The 15,484-nt window shown below is 43.1% G+C and overlaps 1 protein-coding gene across 7 annotated transcripts in view; it reads left to right on the forward strand.

Moving 5' to 3' along the window:
- NRP1 (neuropilin 1) overlaps window positions 1–15,484 on the forward strand; it is a 148,342-nt gene that overhangs the window by 65,975 nt on the left and 66,883 nt on the right. For all 7 annotated transcript variants that reach the window (XM_061435916.1, XM_061435917.1, XM_061435915.1 and 4 more), the window contains 2 exons: window positions 6,685–6,840; window positions 8,947–9,113. In XM_061435916.1, coding sequence (XP_061291900.1) covers window positions 6,685–6,840; window positions 8,947–9,113 — 323 coding nt within the window. The remainder of the gene's footprint in view (window positions 1–6,684; window positions 6,841–8,946; window positions 9,114–15,484) is intronic.

Consider the following 15,484-nt stretch of genomic DNA (forward strand, 5'->3'; position numbering starts at 1 on the left):
TGTGGATAAGGAAACAGAGGCCATAAAAGACTCTGCAAGGTCTCATAACCTTTTCTATGGGAAAATGGGAAGCAACCCATGGTTTTCCTGACTGAAGTATTTTTCTCATTTCATTGACTTGCCTACTGGTTATTAATTCATAAACTCATCAGAAGATGAGCTCTTAAGACATCAATTAAATCAAGTCAGTCATTTTGCGAATGCAGAGACTGAGAACCAGAGAGATTAAGTCCCTGCTAAAATTTTCACAGTGAACTATGCACCCACTATGCTACCACATTTAGAAATCTCAGAAAGGAAGGAGGAGAGCGTTTGGATGTTCCTAGTTTAGATGGATTCCTTGTCTGCTCTCTAGGGAATTTTTATCTTTGGGGAATCAAATCAGATTGGCACACATCCTTGGTACACATTGTTCACATCATCTGAGTTCATCGTCCATTCAAAAAGTATACTCAGTGAGCATCAGCCATGTACCAGGTGCTGTAGTAATCTCTTAGCAAACAAAGCAAAGATGGATGCCCCATTTAGATTCTATCAGAGGAAATGAGGTAATAAACAGTGCACGTTACGGACAATTGAATCACGTGCACGGGATGTTAGAAGGTGAGAAGTGCTATAAACAAAAAAAAGGAAAAGAAGAAAAAATAGAATAAAGGCATGAAAAAAACGAAGGTAAAGAGAGAAAGATGGGTGGAATTTTTTAAATAGGGTGGTCAGGTTAGGTCTTATGAAGAAAATGAGCTAGATTTGAAGGAGGTGGGAGAAGTAACCATGTGGCCAGCTAAATTAAAGTTTTCCATTTCAGTCCTTATGAATTAGAAGGTGAATGGCAAAAATACACACCCAAATTCTGAACAGAGGGAGATAATATCAAATAATTTGTTGCAGCTGCATTGCTAGTCTTGTGTTTAGTCTGGTTTAATAGTAAGATTTCTCTGGAGAACACACTCGACACAGATCAGAAAGGGCAGCTTAGAAGTTCTTACAAATCATGCAGTTAGAGATTTGGAACTATCTATAAAATAGTCAGATGATATTATCAGATGGAAGAAAGACTATTTAAGTAAATTGTGAACGAAAGCTAATATCATGTGAAAGAGATTGCCTTTGTCTTAGAAATGACATTAAATGATCAGTGTCATTCAGTTTAGTTATGTTCCTTAGTAGTAAACAGCACTAGAGAAAATCTAGGTTTAGAGAAAGCTTATGTCATTGGAGCAAATGGGTGAGTTATCATTAGTTGAGTCTCTTCTTTCCTTTATTTAACCATATAAATAGGATTATGATGATTTTATTGAAACTCCCTCATTAAGTAATGAGATTTGTCCAAACAGAGCTCTGATTGATTTCCAAGTATTCAATCCGATAATTAGGAAAACAATATTATAATAGTATTGCAATAATAGTTGGAACATTTAATAATGGGTTTATTTGTTCACAACCCAAATTTGCAGCCTTCTTTTCTAGAACTTATATTTAAATTGACATCTGAAAAGAAGGTCCAATCAACCAACTTATGTAGAAAGGAGAGCATTGTTATTAGTGTCAAGGGTTTTCCAAAGTAGTAATTTTCTGGCTCTAGAAAATCACTGAGTTGAAGCAAAGAACAATTAACAATACGGGTTGTCAGCCTGCAATTCATCCATGTTTTGGGTGAATTGACTTATTCCTAGAGAAAACTGGCTTTGGAATTAGAAAAATGTGATTGTATATTTGTTTTTGTTCACCTGACCTCATCCTGTCTATGCCAGCCTTGCAGCGCACTCTTTTTTTAGGCAAAATGAGAGAGTGTGTCCTCCTGGGTTTTTTGTCAGTGGCACAAGGAACATGTTTGTCATCGTAGTTCAACACACAGATTTCCTTGCCAGCAAAATCGCTTTTATTCTTTGATATCTTTTCCAAAAAAAACAACCAGAAGGCACTGAAGCCTTTTACCCATCAAGTGATTTTATGCGGCATTTTATCATAGACACTGAATTAGACGACAAGTAATTGAAAGCGATTCAACTTGACTTCGAAGAGAAGCAGTTTACTCCAAAAGGTGAGATCTGACACATGCACATCATGAACCCCACTTCTCCAGCTAGCAGTCTCTTTGAAGCTCCATAGATTCCAAACTAACAGCTCTGGAGTCATTGGTGAAAGCTACACATCGTTTCAGAGCCATGAACGAAGTGTGCCTGCAGATGCTTGTGCTGACTTATGGGGCCAAATGTGAATGCCTAGCTCACAGCACCTGGATGCCCATGAAGCCAGCCCTCCATCCAAGCTGGGGAAACAGCTGGAAATGCTCTGTGACCTAATTATTAGGAATTATTATTAAGATTTTAGGAATAAGCTTCATCAAAGCTAGATGGAATTTTATGTTAAAAATAACCTTCTAAAATATAAATATATAGTATCAACAATATAAATATAAAATATCAGTGATATAAACCTTCCAAAATATAAATGACATAAATTGTGCCAATTCTTTTTTCTGGGGAAAAGTTGCAAAATCCAGATATTCTCCACCAAAAGGTTTACCTTAAGAAAAATAGACTTGGCTGATCTTGTACCTGTTTAAAATGATCCCCTTTTGTGTTTATTTATTTAAAAATACCTTATTTTAATAGTACCTCTTTATCGTAGATGGTTACCTATTTTTCCTCATAAAAAGGTGGCAGAAAGCCAAATTATCTGATTCTAAGATAGGGTTCTAATTAATGGAGGGATTAGTGGGAAAAATACAAAGAATGGGCTTTTGCCATTTCCTCTCTCAAGCAGCACAAATACGGTGTTGCCTTCACACCTGAGAAGCAATGGTCATCGTAGGCCTGCTCTCCCCGCAGAGAGAGCCTGATGCCTGTTTTTTAAATTCTCCAGGCATTCCATTTTTGAATTATACTGTTATGGGGAAGTTGGCATTCATCGCCTTGTTCTTTGGCTCCACCGTAACGGAAGTAGGGAACCCAAGAGCTGCGATCATGTAAATCCACAAATGAGCACACACACAAGACAGATCAGGGTCCTGCAGCCGCTCCAGCTCAGATCAATATTGCATTAGCTTGCTAGGCTAAGGTCTCGCTGTTGTTCAGGAAAATTCAATACTTCTTTGTATTATAGTCGAAAAAGCCTTTCACTCTCCAGTCTTGAGGGTTCCTAAAGAGAGCTGCATGCTGGTGTCCGGGGGCGATGTTCAGAAGGACAGAAGGCAGATTTACCAGGCATGTCTTCAACATTATAAACCAGTGAGTCATGGAGATTCTCTAAATTATGAGTCTGCACTAGACAAGTTCTCTTCTGTTTGCTCTTTCAAAGAGACCCCCTTTCCCGCCATCCCCAGGGGAATTGGGTGATGGTGGAGGGGAGGGGAGGCAGCCAGAGCTGGTCGGGGGGAGGGGGATGGGGATGACTGCAAGCTTCCCTTGTGTGCTTGTATTCCTGGTAAGGTCAGTGGCTTTGGCCAGTCGAGAACGACCCCAAGGATTAAGGCTGTAAAAGTTTGCCCACAAACACAAGAAAAAGAAAGTTATGAAACCACAACAATGGAATTTAAATGAGGGGAAAGAGTGAGGGAAGATGAATAGACTCTCAGTTCAGTTCAGTTGCTCAGTCGTGTCTGACTCTGCGATTCCACAGACTGCAGCACGCCAAGCTTCCCTGTCCATCACCAACTCTTGGAGCTTGCCTAAACTCGTGTCCATCCAGTCGGTGATGCCATCCAACCATCTCATCCATTGTTGACCCCTTCTCCTCCTGCCTTCAATCTTTCCCAGCATCAGGGTCTTTTCCAAGGAGTGGATCAGGTGGCCAAAGTATTGAAATTTCAACTTCAACATCAGTCCTTCCAATGAATATTCAGGACTGATTTCCTTTAGGATTGACTGGTTTGATCTTCTTGCAGTCCAAGGGACTCTCAAGGGTCTTCTCCAACACCACAGTTCAAAAGCATCAATTCTTCAGCACTCAGCTTTCTTTATAGTCCAACTCTCACATCCATACATGACTACTGGAAAAACCATAGCTTTGACTAGATAGACCTTTGTTAGCAAAGTAATGTCTCTGCTTTTTAATATGCTGTCTAGGTTGGTCATAGCTTTTCTTCCAAGGAGCAAGCATCTTTTAATTTCACGGCTGCAGTGATTTTGGAGCCCCCCAAAATAAAATCTGTCACTGTTTCCATTGTTTCCCCATCTATTTCCCATGAAGTGATGGGATTGGTTGCCATGATCTTAGTTTTTTGAATGTTGAGTTTTAAGCCAGTTTTCACTCTCCTCTTTCATCAAGAGGTTCTTCAGTTCCTCTTCACTTTCTCCCATAAGGGTGGTGTCACCTGTGTATCTGAGGTTATTGATATTTCTTCCAGCAATCTTGATTCCAGCTTGTGCTTCATCCGACCTGGCATTTCTCATGATGTACTCTGCACATAAGTTAAATAAGCAGGGTGACAATATACACCCTTGACGTACTCCTTTCCCAATTTGGAACCAATCTGTTGTTCCATGTCCAGTTCTAACTGTTGCTTCTTGACCTGCATACAGATTTCTCAGGAGGCAGGTCAGGTGGTCTGGTATTCCTGTTTTCCGCAGTTTGTTGTGATCCATACAGTCAAAGGCTTTGGCTTAGTCAATAAAGCAGAAGTAGATATTTAGATTCTAAGCCTCCCATAAAGACTGCAGACCAGAAATGGGATTCCTTTTGAGGAAAGCAAAGACCTGAGTTTATGGCTCTAGTGAGATATTTTCATGTGTATGTTTCTGGCAACTTTGCACCCTTCAGGGGAAGGGGGAAGTATTGAATTGGTGACAGGGCCACATTCAGAATGAAGAAAGCCTGGCCAAGAGCCAGAACTTGGTGTAGGAGAATCTGAGGCCAGGATTAAAGCTGGAGAGAAACAAAAATCAGTGAGTCTCATCTGAGAGGCTGTCTTCTGCCAACTGGGAAACCTGTTATCACGACCTTTTGCCCCCATTCTGCAGAGCCACTGTCCAGGACTCTGGTGCCCTTTGGATCATCTGTATCCATCCCCTAAATGAGCAGCCTCCTTGTCTTCTTCATAATAAAGCGGTTGACACACACAAATATTTGAGTGCTGGAGAGTGAAGGGTGACAGAATTTGGCAGATCCATTACTTTGGGCACATGGAGAAGTTATCAGCTATTCAAACTTAGCATTTTGCACTAACTCATAGTCAACCACTTTGGTTTAGTTTTTTTTTTCTTTTCTTTCCTTTTATTTTTTAAAGATGGTTGGCCAGGAACTAAAAACCTGTTAGCCCAGGATTTGATCACTCTGTAAAGCAGGGTGTTCAGACAGCCACTGGCCAGGAACTCAACAGGCACGTGAGGCTCCAGGTAGGCCAGATCTTATGGGGTTCGCTTTCTCGATCACACATGAAGCTTCTCCCAGCCCTCACTGGCCACCTTCTGCATCTAAGTGGCACACACTGGCCTTGGAACCCCACACCCCTGCCCACGACCCATCCCTCCAGAGAAAAGTCCACTTACTGTGCCTCCTTGAACAAAGCAATAACTCTTAGTTGAAATGCACAGAACCATGGATTTCTTGGAGGGGAAAATGGTCTATACCAGATTGTCCTTCTAAGCCCAAACCATCTGGTATGTTTTTACCATATGTGCGATGAAAAAAATTCTAGAGAAAAAGGAGGGGTTTGTTTTTTTTTTTTTTTGGTCTTACTGCTGATCTATACAGGGAAATGAAAAGATTCTCCAAGCCCAGAGGGCTTCTGCACTGTCCATAAGGCAACTTACAGTTGCTGAATTGCCACAGTTGGTGTGAAAGCACTTCAACAAAGGGCTGGCCAGTTTAAGCCAAATAACAATTTGACTCTATCGCAAGTTCGTCAGTGTCCCCAGTCTTTCTCTGCCTCCGTTACTGCCTGTTTTCCTGGTGTGCAGTCAGATGGCTGATTTGGGTCCTCTCTTGTCCACTGGACACAAGTGCCATGCAGTCACCTCTCTAAGGTTTGGGACATGAAAAACAGAAATCAGAAAGAGGCATTTTTCCTTTGTCTTGATTACAATTTGCTAGTACGTATACTGGTATCTATAGTTTGTAAATTTGCTAATTATTACAGTTATTAGTCTTCAGATACATCACCTACTGTCACTTGTCTAAGTCTGTGATGTTTATCATAACGAGGCTCCAGGACTCAAAGATGAAAGAGGAAGAAAGTGGGGTTTACCCAGGGTGGGGTCAGACCTTGGTTCTGCACTGTTGCCAGGACCGCTCTGTTCCAGGACTTTTCCCAGGATCCTCTCCTAGGTTGGGGGCAGGGGGGATAGGCAACTCCAAGAACCCTCGCTGGGTGATCACAGCCTGGCGGAGTTGCTGGGTGCTGGACCAAGTGTACCATGTGGTCCTGGAGATAAATGCCAGGGTGTACTTGGCAGCCCAAATCTCCTTTACAATCGAAGCCAGTATTTCGATTTTGTTCCTGAAAACAGTCCTGCTCACTGGGGAATGTGGTTATGCCTGTCATTGCCCTCCTTCTGAGCACACTTGAAAATCCTCCGCAAACCTGATCCAGTATGTTCACCGCAAACCAATTAACCAGGGAAGGCTTGCTTTGGGTAAGAAAACACTTCTGGGTTCCACTGGGACCCATGTCTGCAAATGGTTTTCTGGCATGAGCTGCAGCAGAAAAGGTGTTTTCACGGTCTCTGCATTCTCCCTCTGCAGTTGGTCCGCACATTGGGCGATACTGTGGGCAGAAGACACCAGGTCGAATCCTCTCGTCGTCCGGCATCCTGTCCATGTTGTTCTACACGGACAGTGCCATAGCCAAAGAAGGCTTCTCGGCAAACTACAGTGTCCTGCAGAGCAGTGTTTCAGAAGGTCAGTATTCACGCCTCTTGCAAAGCCCTGCCTTAGATATTCTCTGCTCTTCCTCCTCACACACCTGCAGCTCTATGAAACACTAAAGACGTGTTTTGTGAGTTGGAGTGCCAAGTGTTTCTCTTTCTCTTTTAAATGGTTTATATGAATATCAACAGAAAGAACTATTTGGGTTGCTTTCTTAAGAAAATTATGTGTGAGAAGGCTGCTTGTAAACCTCTGAAATTATGTGAGAAAAATTGGGAAATGGCAAAACTGAACTAGAAACAATGAAATATGACCAGACCACCTACCTGGCACCCTCCGGTGTGTATTGGATTGAGAGTCAGGAAAGCACAGTTATCGATCTCTGATAATAAGGATCAGTCAGTATCAACATAGTTCACTGATGGGCAGGCAGGGAGAATGGATGGTGCGTGGTAGTTTGGTTTGGAGAGACCTGGCAGAATCTGTTTTTGTCTTTCTTACATGAATAAAAGTGGATATTCATGTAAAAGAAGCATGTTTCAATTTCTGTGATTACTTTCCATAAAAGAAAAAAGAAGTAATATGGTTTTGTATCTTATTAAAATACTTGACTAACTCAGTCTTTGCTCACAGTTGATGTTGTCTCCAGCTTTTTTAAAGGCCCGAGGGAGAAAACCTGAAAGAGCAATGAATGATTTGGGTTTCATCAGTTTTAGCTGCTGCTACTAAGTCACTTCAGTCATGTCCAACTCTGTGCGACCCCATAGACGGCAGCCCACCAGGCTTCCCCTGCTCCTGGGATTCTCCAGGCAACAACACTGGAGTGGGTTGCCATTTCCTTCTCCAATGCATGAAAGTGAAAAGTGAAAGTGAAGTCCCTAAGTCGTGTCCGACTCTTAGTGACCCCGTGGACTGCAGCCCACGAGGCTCCTCCGTCCATGGGATTTTCCAGGCAAGAGTACTGGAGTGGGTTGCCATTGCCTTCTCCAGTTTTAGCTGCTAGGTTATCACGTAGCATAGAAGGCAGGGGAGTTTGGAGACCTCTTTTACACATATGCTCATGTCTTTTCTACCAGATCTTACTAGAAAAGGAAAAAAGCCAATTAAACTTCAAAAAATCTTCTTTGTACTTAATTTATTTGGTTAATTTCATTCATGTATTTTTGTGCCTATTTTATATTCCAAATAACAAATCTAAAGCTTAAAAGTGTGAAACCAGTGAAAGAAAATCTTTTATGCCATAAAACAGTATTAATTATGCTGGAAAATACAGAAAATGTAGAAGTTTCATTGGTTGAGGTTTTTCTGGATGGCTGAGAGCCTTCTCTTTAATCTCTGAAGGTTTTTTTTTTTTTTTTGCACTTTGGTACTTTGAATTCACATTTTCCTGAACTTAATTATTCACTTCCCAGTATCATAGTTCATATTTCATTTTTTGTTGAGTATATGAGGCCTAATGGAATATATGTATTTATGATTCATGGACATTATTGTGAATGTTACTGTTTATGCTGTTAAACTGTAGTGGTCTTTGGGACCCTATGATACTACAGTTTACCCCTGATGGATATTCTTGTATATTAATAAGATAAACTAATGGTGTTATTAACTATAGCCAGGTCAGGGCAGGGGAATAACACAGGGGAGTCTGAGAGGGGAAGCCTTGGTGCCAGTGTTAAGGAATCTGAAAGAGAGTTAAGTTCTACTCAGCCCACCAAATAGGAGCTGTAAATGGACAAAGAGTCTTTTTCACTTTTATTAGATCTTAGAGGAAATAGTAATATTTTATTTAAATATAACTCAATGTATATGCATATGACATATCTGCATACGTTAACTTTGAAAGTAAATCAGAATATCCATCATTTCCTAAAAAATCTCTAATAATATTTGTGTCACCCTAAGCCCAGTTGGAAAAATAATCAAGTATGAGATCTTTATAGCCTTGATTTGAAGAATTTTTGCCATGAAAATGCACTTATCAGTGCTACAATCCAATAAGCCCCTTGCTGTCATCTTTTGTAAGATTTTGTGTGAACATCAAAATGAAGTTTTTAGTTTTCCAGATCAAAAAACAAAATATGCATCTTAGGTTCCCCTGCATTTTCCTGACTTTGGACCATTGTTTCTTCCCTTCAGACTTCAAATGTATGGAAGCTCTGGGCATGGAATCTGGAGAGATCCACTCTGACCAGATTACAGCTTCTTCCCAGTACAGCACCAACTGGTCTGCTGAACGCTCTCGCCTCCACTATCCTGAGAATGGGTGGACCCCGGGAGAGGATTCCTACAGAGAGTGGATCCAGGTATGTGACTTCTACTTGGCATATCAGGGTAGAAAGTTTGGATTGTCTACAAAGGTTGTTGAAAAAAATGTGCCGTCATGAGTACCTTCCAACCAGAAGGACAAGGGGACACCAAATGTAATTACTCTGCAGAATTCACAGGATCAGAGAAAAGCCCAGGTGATTTCCCTGAAAACCCATTTAGCTTCTCAGATACTCGCATATGACTCAACAGAATCTGAGCACAGATGTCTCACTTGGGTAACAACTCAAAGATACGAATTTTTTTTCCCAACAGCTACACATTTTCTACTGATGTGCTTCCTACTTCAACGGATTTTTATTTCCTTAATGAAATATCTTAACTGTACTTGCAGGTGTGCATGAAGTCATTGTTTGATAAGGTGTTTTGTTTGTTTGTTTGCTCAGGGTAGAAGAAGAGAAGAACGAGGTTGAGGTTTACTTTCTCACGCTGGTGTCCACGTAGCATGTGCCCAGAAAGTGGTTTAACTGCGGGTGTTGGTGTCTGTGGATTTCGTACAGGCACATACATATGAAATGTACACACCTCCATCCTTAGTAGTGATGTTGGTTCTGCTTCCCCACTTTGATACTCCCCACCTGCCTTCACCCTTCCACCCTCCACAGGCTCCCCTCCTCTGCACCCCGCCCTGGACTTGTCTCCCAGCTCATCCCTGGCATCACTCCCAAAATCTAAACTTGCCCAACCTTGATGTCTGGATACTCTCACCCAAGGCCTGATATTCAGGTTCTTGACTTTTTCACCCACTGTCAAATCAAACATCATATCTGGCTGTGTGGGTTCAACTGTGGGCAAATTATTCAACATTTTTTGCTGAAGGATCCAGACTTCCTTTTCAGGAGTGTAGGCAGAGCCTGTCTTGCACTCATTTCAAGATATATAAAAATGACTAATTCCCAGGGAGAGTTCCTAAGCAAGAAAAAAATACCAGGATGATTAATCCCCTCCTTTCTACATCTATGGCTGTTTCAGTCTTTTGAGCACAAATACCAGATTTTGTTTTACTTTGGAAAGGTCAATATTAGTTTAACATACACTTAAAGTGAAATGGCCTATTTCAGGAGGCTGAACTCACACTAACCTCAAAATGATAACACTGAGAAATGTGTAGAGGGTGAGAAAAGAAGAGGCTGTTACCTTGGGATCACTGAATCCAGCTCTAGATGAAGTCAGAAATGAAATGAACTTGCCTACGTCAAAAGAGCTCTTGGAGACTTTCCCCCCACCAGTCAGCAATTTAGTGTGATTGACCTGCCTCTAGAGGGGTGCTTACGTTTTGCAGAGCTAAGCAAGTTTGCCTGCTAATATAGTTGTCTTCTTGGTGACGTGGAGAAAACTCAATAATTTAAGAGACGGTGGTCTTGCATGAGTTTGGAAAATGCAACGGTAGCAATTCGTCTGGGCAAGGAATTCTGTGTCAGTAGAAGCGTAGAGACAGAATGGACTCTCACAAAGCATTTGTCAGTGGGATAGAGTTTACATCTCTCTTAGGAGTCAGGTGCCATTTGAGATGGCCCCAGAAGAAAAATCTCAATGGTTCAGCTCTCTATCAAAGTATGGTTCAGATATGCTAAGTAACCAAAACCCCTCAGGCAAAAAGGTTTGCCTCTTGCTGATAGTACCCCCGCATCTCTGGTTGGCGTGGCTGTGTGTGCTAAGTCAATTCAGTTGTGTCCAGCTCTTTGTGACCCTGTGGACTGTAGCCCGCAAGGCTCTTTTGTCCTTGGGATTTCCCAGGCAAAAATACTGCAGTGGGTTGCCATTTCCTTCTCCAAGGGATCTTCCCCACCTACGGATCAAACCTGAGTCTCCTTGTCTGCTGCATTAACAGGTGAATTCTTTAGCACTGAGCCACCAGGGAAGTCCTCTCTGGTCGGTGTGTGTGGGGGTGTGGGGAAGGGTGGGGAGTGGGAGCAGTCTGTCCCACATCTTCTCACACCGGAGGAAAGAGTCATCATCCAGAACCTGTCACCAGGACAGACGGAGGCAGGGAGCGTGGCCAAGCAGGCTGGCTTCTGACACTCTGTCCAAGAGTGCTTGGCCACATTCATTGCCGAAGCGCCTCCCAGGACCACACTTAACTTCTGAGGGGCAACAAGGGAGGGAGGGAGAACAGATTGAAGTATTTGGTGGCAGCACAAATGACACGTGTCGTTCTCGGGATAGTTGCCATGTACGGAGTATTTACTGTGTGCCCCGAGTTCAGCTGGGTGCTTGACACATTTTTATTTAATCCTCATAGCAACCGTGTGATGGAGGTCTAGTTATCCTCATTTTTAAAATGAGGAGCCTGAGATTCGAAGAGCTGAGTAAATGCCCCGAGATCATGGTTAGTGATCAGGCTTGGAGGCGAGGTCTGTTGGACGCCACATGCTTCATCTTTGTCGTTGATTCCTATACATTCAGGTGTATCCTGTGAGGCATCCGTCTCCTTTTGTACTTTTCCTCGTGCTGAGAAGGCTCACGTGGGATGGGTTTGGGGGTGTCCTGTTTCTAAACTGAGAATGTGGGGCCTTTGCTCGTCCATCCCTCTGGGAGGTGAATGTCAACGACAGTTCACCTGCAGGGAAAATGATTGTTATCTCCTGTGGGCGCGAGGAGCTCAGCAAGTTCATTGCTGTGCTAGATGAGTCTGTGTACATAGTGGGCAATCTTATCATCCACCCATCACCTAATTATGAATACTTTCATGTGTTTCCAGCTTTTCTGAAACTCCTTAGAAGAAGTGGGCTGGTTGCTTTCATTGGGTGGATGCCTAATAAATTAAGCCACAAGCACAGCATAAGGGAGACGCAGGGCAGGAGGCACCTACCCGCCACCCAAGAGGACCCTCAGCACCCCACAGTCCCATTTGTATGCACAGCGGAATGCGGATGGAATTTGTTTTCTTTTTCAGCTTTGTCACATTTTGCATGAAATGTACCCCACCAAACATGTTGCTGTAGCAACAAGGGCAAACACTTGCATGTGTTAAATTAATAAGGCAGCCCTGGAAGCTGACTCTCCCTCAAGACAGGAACAGTCTTTGGTTCAATTGTTTTCTTTAGGAAATTACCGAGTGACATAAAAAAACAATGCGTCGTTAACCGCCGGGGTGGATGTCCTCTGTGGTGCTTCCTGTGGGATCTGTTGTCTGGCAGAAAGCTTAAGAACCTGGCAAGGAGCTGTGTAGTGAGGAGGAGCATGAAGGGAAGTCCCGACTTGGACATTTTCACGTGGTCACATCCTGGTCTGAAGGCCGTTTCATATCCTGAGAGGCAAAAACCTCCTCTTGTCGACTGCAGAGTTAATCACCCTGTGAGCTTTGCCCTTTTTTTCCCCCCCAGAATAGTCCTTTCTGGTCTGTATCCTAGAACTACTGATCTTACTATTCTATTCATTTGATCTTTATCTTCGTTTTGTTTCTGGTTTAGCAGTCAAGGATTCCGAGGAATCAGTGTATCAGTGGTGCTATAAAAAATTCTTAGTTTTCAAGCACATCCTTTGAGCCCAAGCCATTAACCTCACTGACACTGAGTTTTATTTTCCTATAAAATAAAGGTAACGTAAGCTTCCCAGGTGGCTCAGCAGTCAAGTATTCACCTCCAATGCAGGAGCCGCGGGAGACGTGGGTTTGAGATCCCTGGGTTGGGAAGATCCTCCCTGGAGGATGACATGGCAGCCCACTCCAGTATTCTTGCCTGGAGAATTCCATGGACAGAGGAGCCTGGCAGAAAGCTTAAGAACTTGGCAAGGGGCTGTATAGTGAGGAGCAGCATGAAGGGAAGTCCTGACTTGGACATTTTCACGTGGTCACATGTAGCCCGCCATGGAGTGGCGAGCTACAGTCCATGGGTCGCAAAGAGTCAGACACAACTGAAGTGATTTAGTGCTCTTGCACAAAGGTTGTAACACAGCCTTCCTCATTCAAGCTCTGGCAGTCTTGCCAGAGACAGTGGATCTCGGAGAAAGGCAGGCTCAGGTTTTTCTTTTCACATCTGCAAACTAAGTGCATAGAATATGTGTCTGATCAGAAGACATGTTATCCTAAATCCTAGTATAGCCATTCACACACAAAGCAGAATTTAATTCGTTAATTATTTCGATGTTTTATTAATGATGGTGTTCACCGTGCTGTAAATAGATTTGTCCTTCTAGCTTTAATTAAAGCTCCTGGGAGCTCTTTCCTCAAAACAACTGTGACTTTTCCCTGATTAAAATGCCAGGAGACAAGAGAAGGAAAAAAAAAAAGGCAAGAGACATAACGCCTGGATGGAGTATGAACTTTGTTGATCCGAAGAAATAAAAATGGCACTAGGGACTAATCGATTACTTACTACACACTAATGACTTTAGAAATAGAATTACTTCACACACCAACTCAAGCTGAAACTCTGTGTGTCTCCAAATTTGGTAGCATTGTCTTTTGTGGGGGAAAAAAAAAGATTGGTGCTGGATTATTCATGTCTTCACTTACTCCAGAGGAGCAGAAAGCAGCTGGCTTCTAACCCACATCCTGCTTGGTTGGGTCCCTCAGCCCTATTATGGATTAATCCCACAGAAGAGAGAAATCTCCGAGAAGACCCTCTGTAGCTGTAAGAATCCATCAGCAAGCCCCGTCTCTGTTCACTACATTTTCTGGTTCTTTCCGAGGGATGAGGAGAAGAAAAGTTCCAGAAGAGAGAAACTCATGCTAACCTTCTCCAGAAGCTTGTTCCCATATTTTCCTTTTGCCTTATATGCATTTTCCTTGGATACTATTCCCCATTTTCTAACTGAAGGAACTTTGAAAAGTGACACCAAGTAACCAAAGACCTTGGTGTAAGGAGATGAGCTGAACTGAGCCAAAACACAGCCTACAACCCGCCCGCCCCCTCCACACACACACATTCAGGGTTCACTCACAGCCACAGCTGTGGGGTCGAAGAAAGTGGGTGCCCTCATTCAAGCTGGTCAGATCCAAGCGACCCTGAGCTTGCTTGGAGGATTTTAAAATTCATTTTAAGACACGTTCTAACAACAAAACCTTATTATGTTTCTATAGCATTTTCCCTGTCTAAAAGCCTCTTTTCAGACAGTAAGACTAAGACATCCCGTCTTAGTCTTGAAGTGTAAGTGAAGTGGACCAGAGGTTTTTTAATCCGCACTTTCTCATGAGAAAGCTCAAGCTCAAAGAGGTTAAATATTTCCTCAAGTCCCGATTTGGGGAAAGCTACAACCTGTGGGGAGAGTCAGCCTCATACAGCCAAAGAGGACCTCCTTCCTCGGACTTGGGACTTGAGTCTCTGGGCACCTAGAGAGCTGGAGGGCAGGCGGCTGCTGGAGACTCAAAGCTCAGGTTCAGATCTGAGCCGGGCCCAGGTGTCGCTGGCCTTTGCAGAGCTCTTTGGCTGTTGGAATTACTACTTGGTTTTTTGTTTTTGTTTTTCAAATTTATCTACTTTATTTTTGGCTGTGCTGGGTCTTTGTTGCTGCAAGCACGCTTTGTCTAGTTGCGGCAATCAGGGGTCACGCTCTTGTTGCAGAGCACAGGCTCTAGGTGTGAGGGCTCAGTAGTAGTGGTGCATGGACTTAGTTGCTCTGCGGCATGGGAGATCTTCCCAGACCAGGGATCGGACCCGTGTCCTCTGCATTGGGAAGCAGATTCTTTACCCCTCCACCAGCAGAGAAGTCAGGAATTGTTTTTCACTTCCTACTCTGTCCAGTACAGTGAACTGTACAGATTCTGAGCAAAGTGAAAAGCCTGGTGAGGTCTTAAGGCCTCACGCGTCACGGAAGAAATTGTCATGCCCTTCGCCAGGTTCCAGCCCCCAGCCTCAAGATCTTCCTTTTAGTCCAGAGGTTCTTCAAGGTTTACTACCATCAGGCACCTCCATATCCACCCAGGAATGTGAATTGAATGTGAATGTGAATTGCTGCTACCAGCAACCAGCCATGATGGTGGCTCCATCATGATTCAGAAGCTGAATTATTCTCCCTTAACAAGAACGGGAGCTTCCCTTGTGGCTCAGCTAGTAAAGAATCCGCAATGCAGGAGATCTGTGTTCAATCCCTGGGTTGGGAAGATCCCCTGGAGAAGGGAAAGGCTACCCACTTCAGTATTCTGGCCTGGAGAATCTCATGGACTGTATGGGGTCACAAAGAGTCAGACACAACTGAGCAACTTTCACTTACTTAACGAGAATGGAGACAGAACATCATTTAAAGGCATGGACCTGATGTCAAGAGCTGAGAAAGGGCTAGCTGGACATCCTTGACGTGCCAAATGGAATGAAATAATTTGTGAATTCTTGGAAATGTTCACTCTGACACACAGCACTGCAACACGTTTTTATCGGATTTTAGGTGGGAGAAGTGAGTATTGTTTATT

Source organism: Bos javanicus, chromosome 13 (assembly GCF_032452875.1).
Source record: "Bos javanicus breed banteng chromosome 13, ARS-OSU_banteng_1.0, whole genome shotgun sequence".
NCBI classification, from domain to species: Eukaryota; Metazoa; Chordata; class Mammalia; order Artiodactyla; family Bovidae; genus Bos; species Bos javanicus.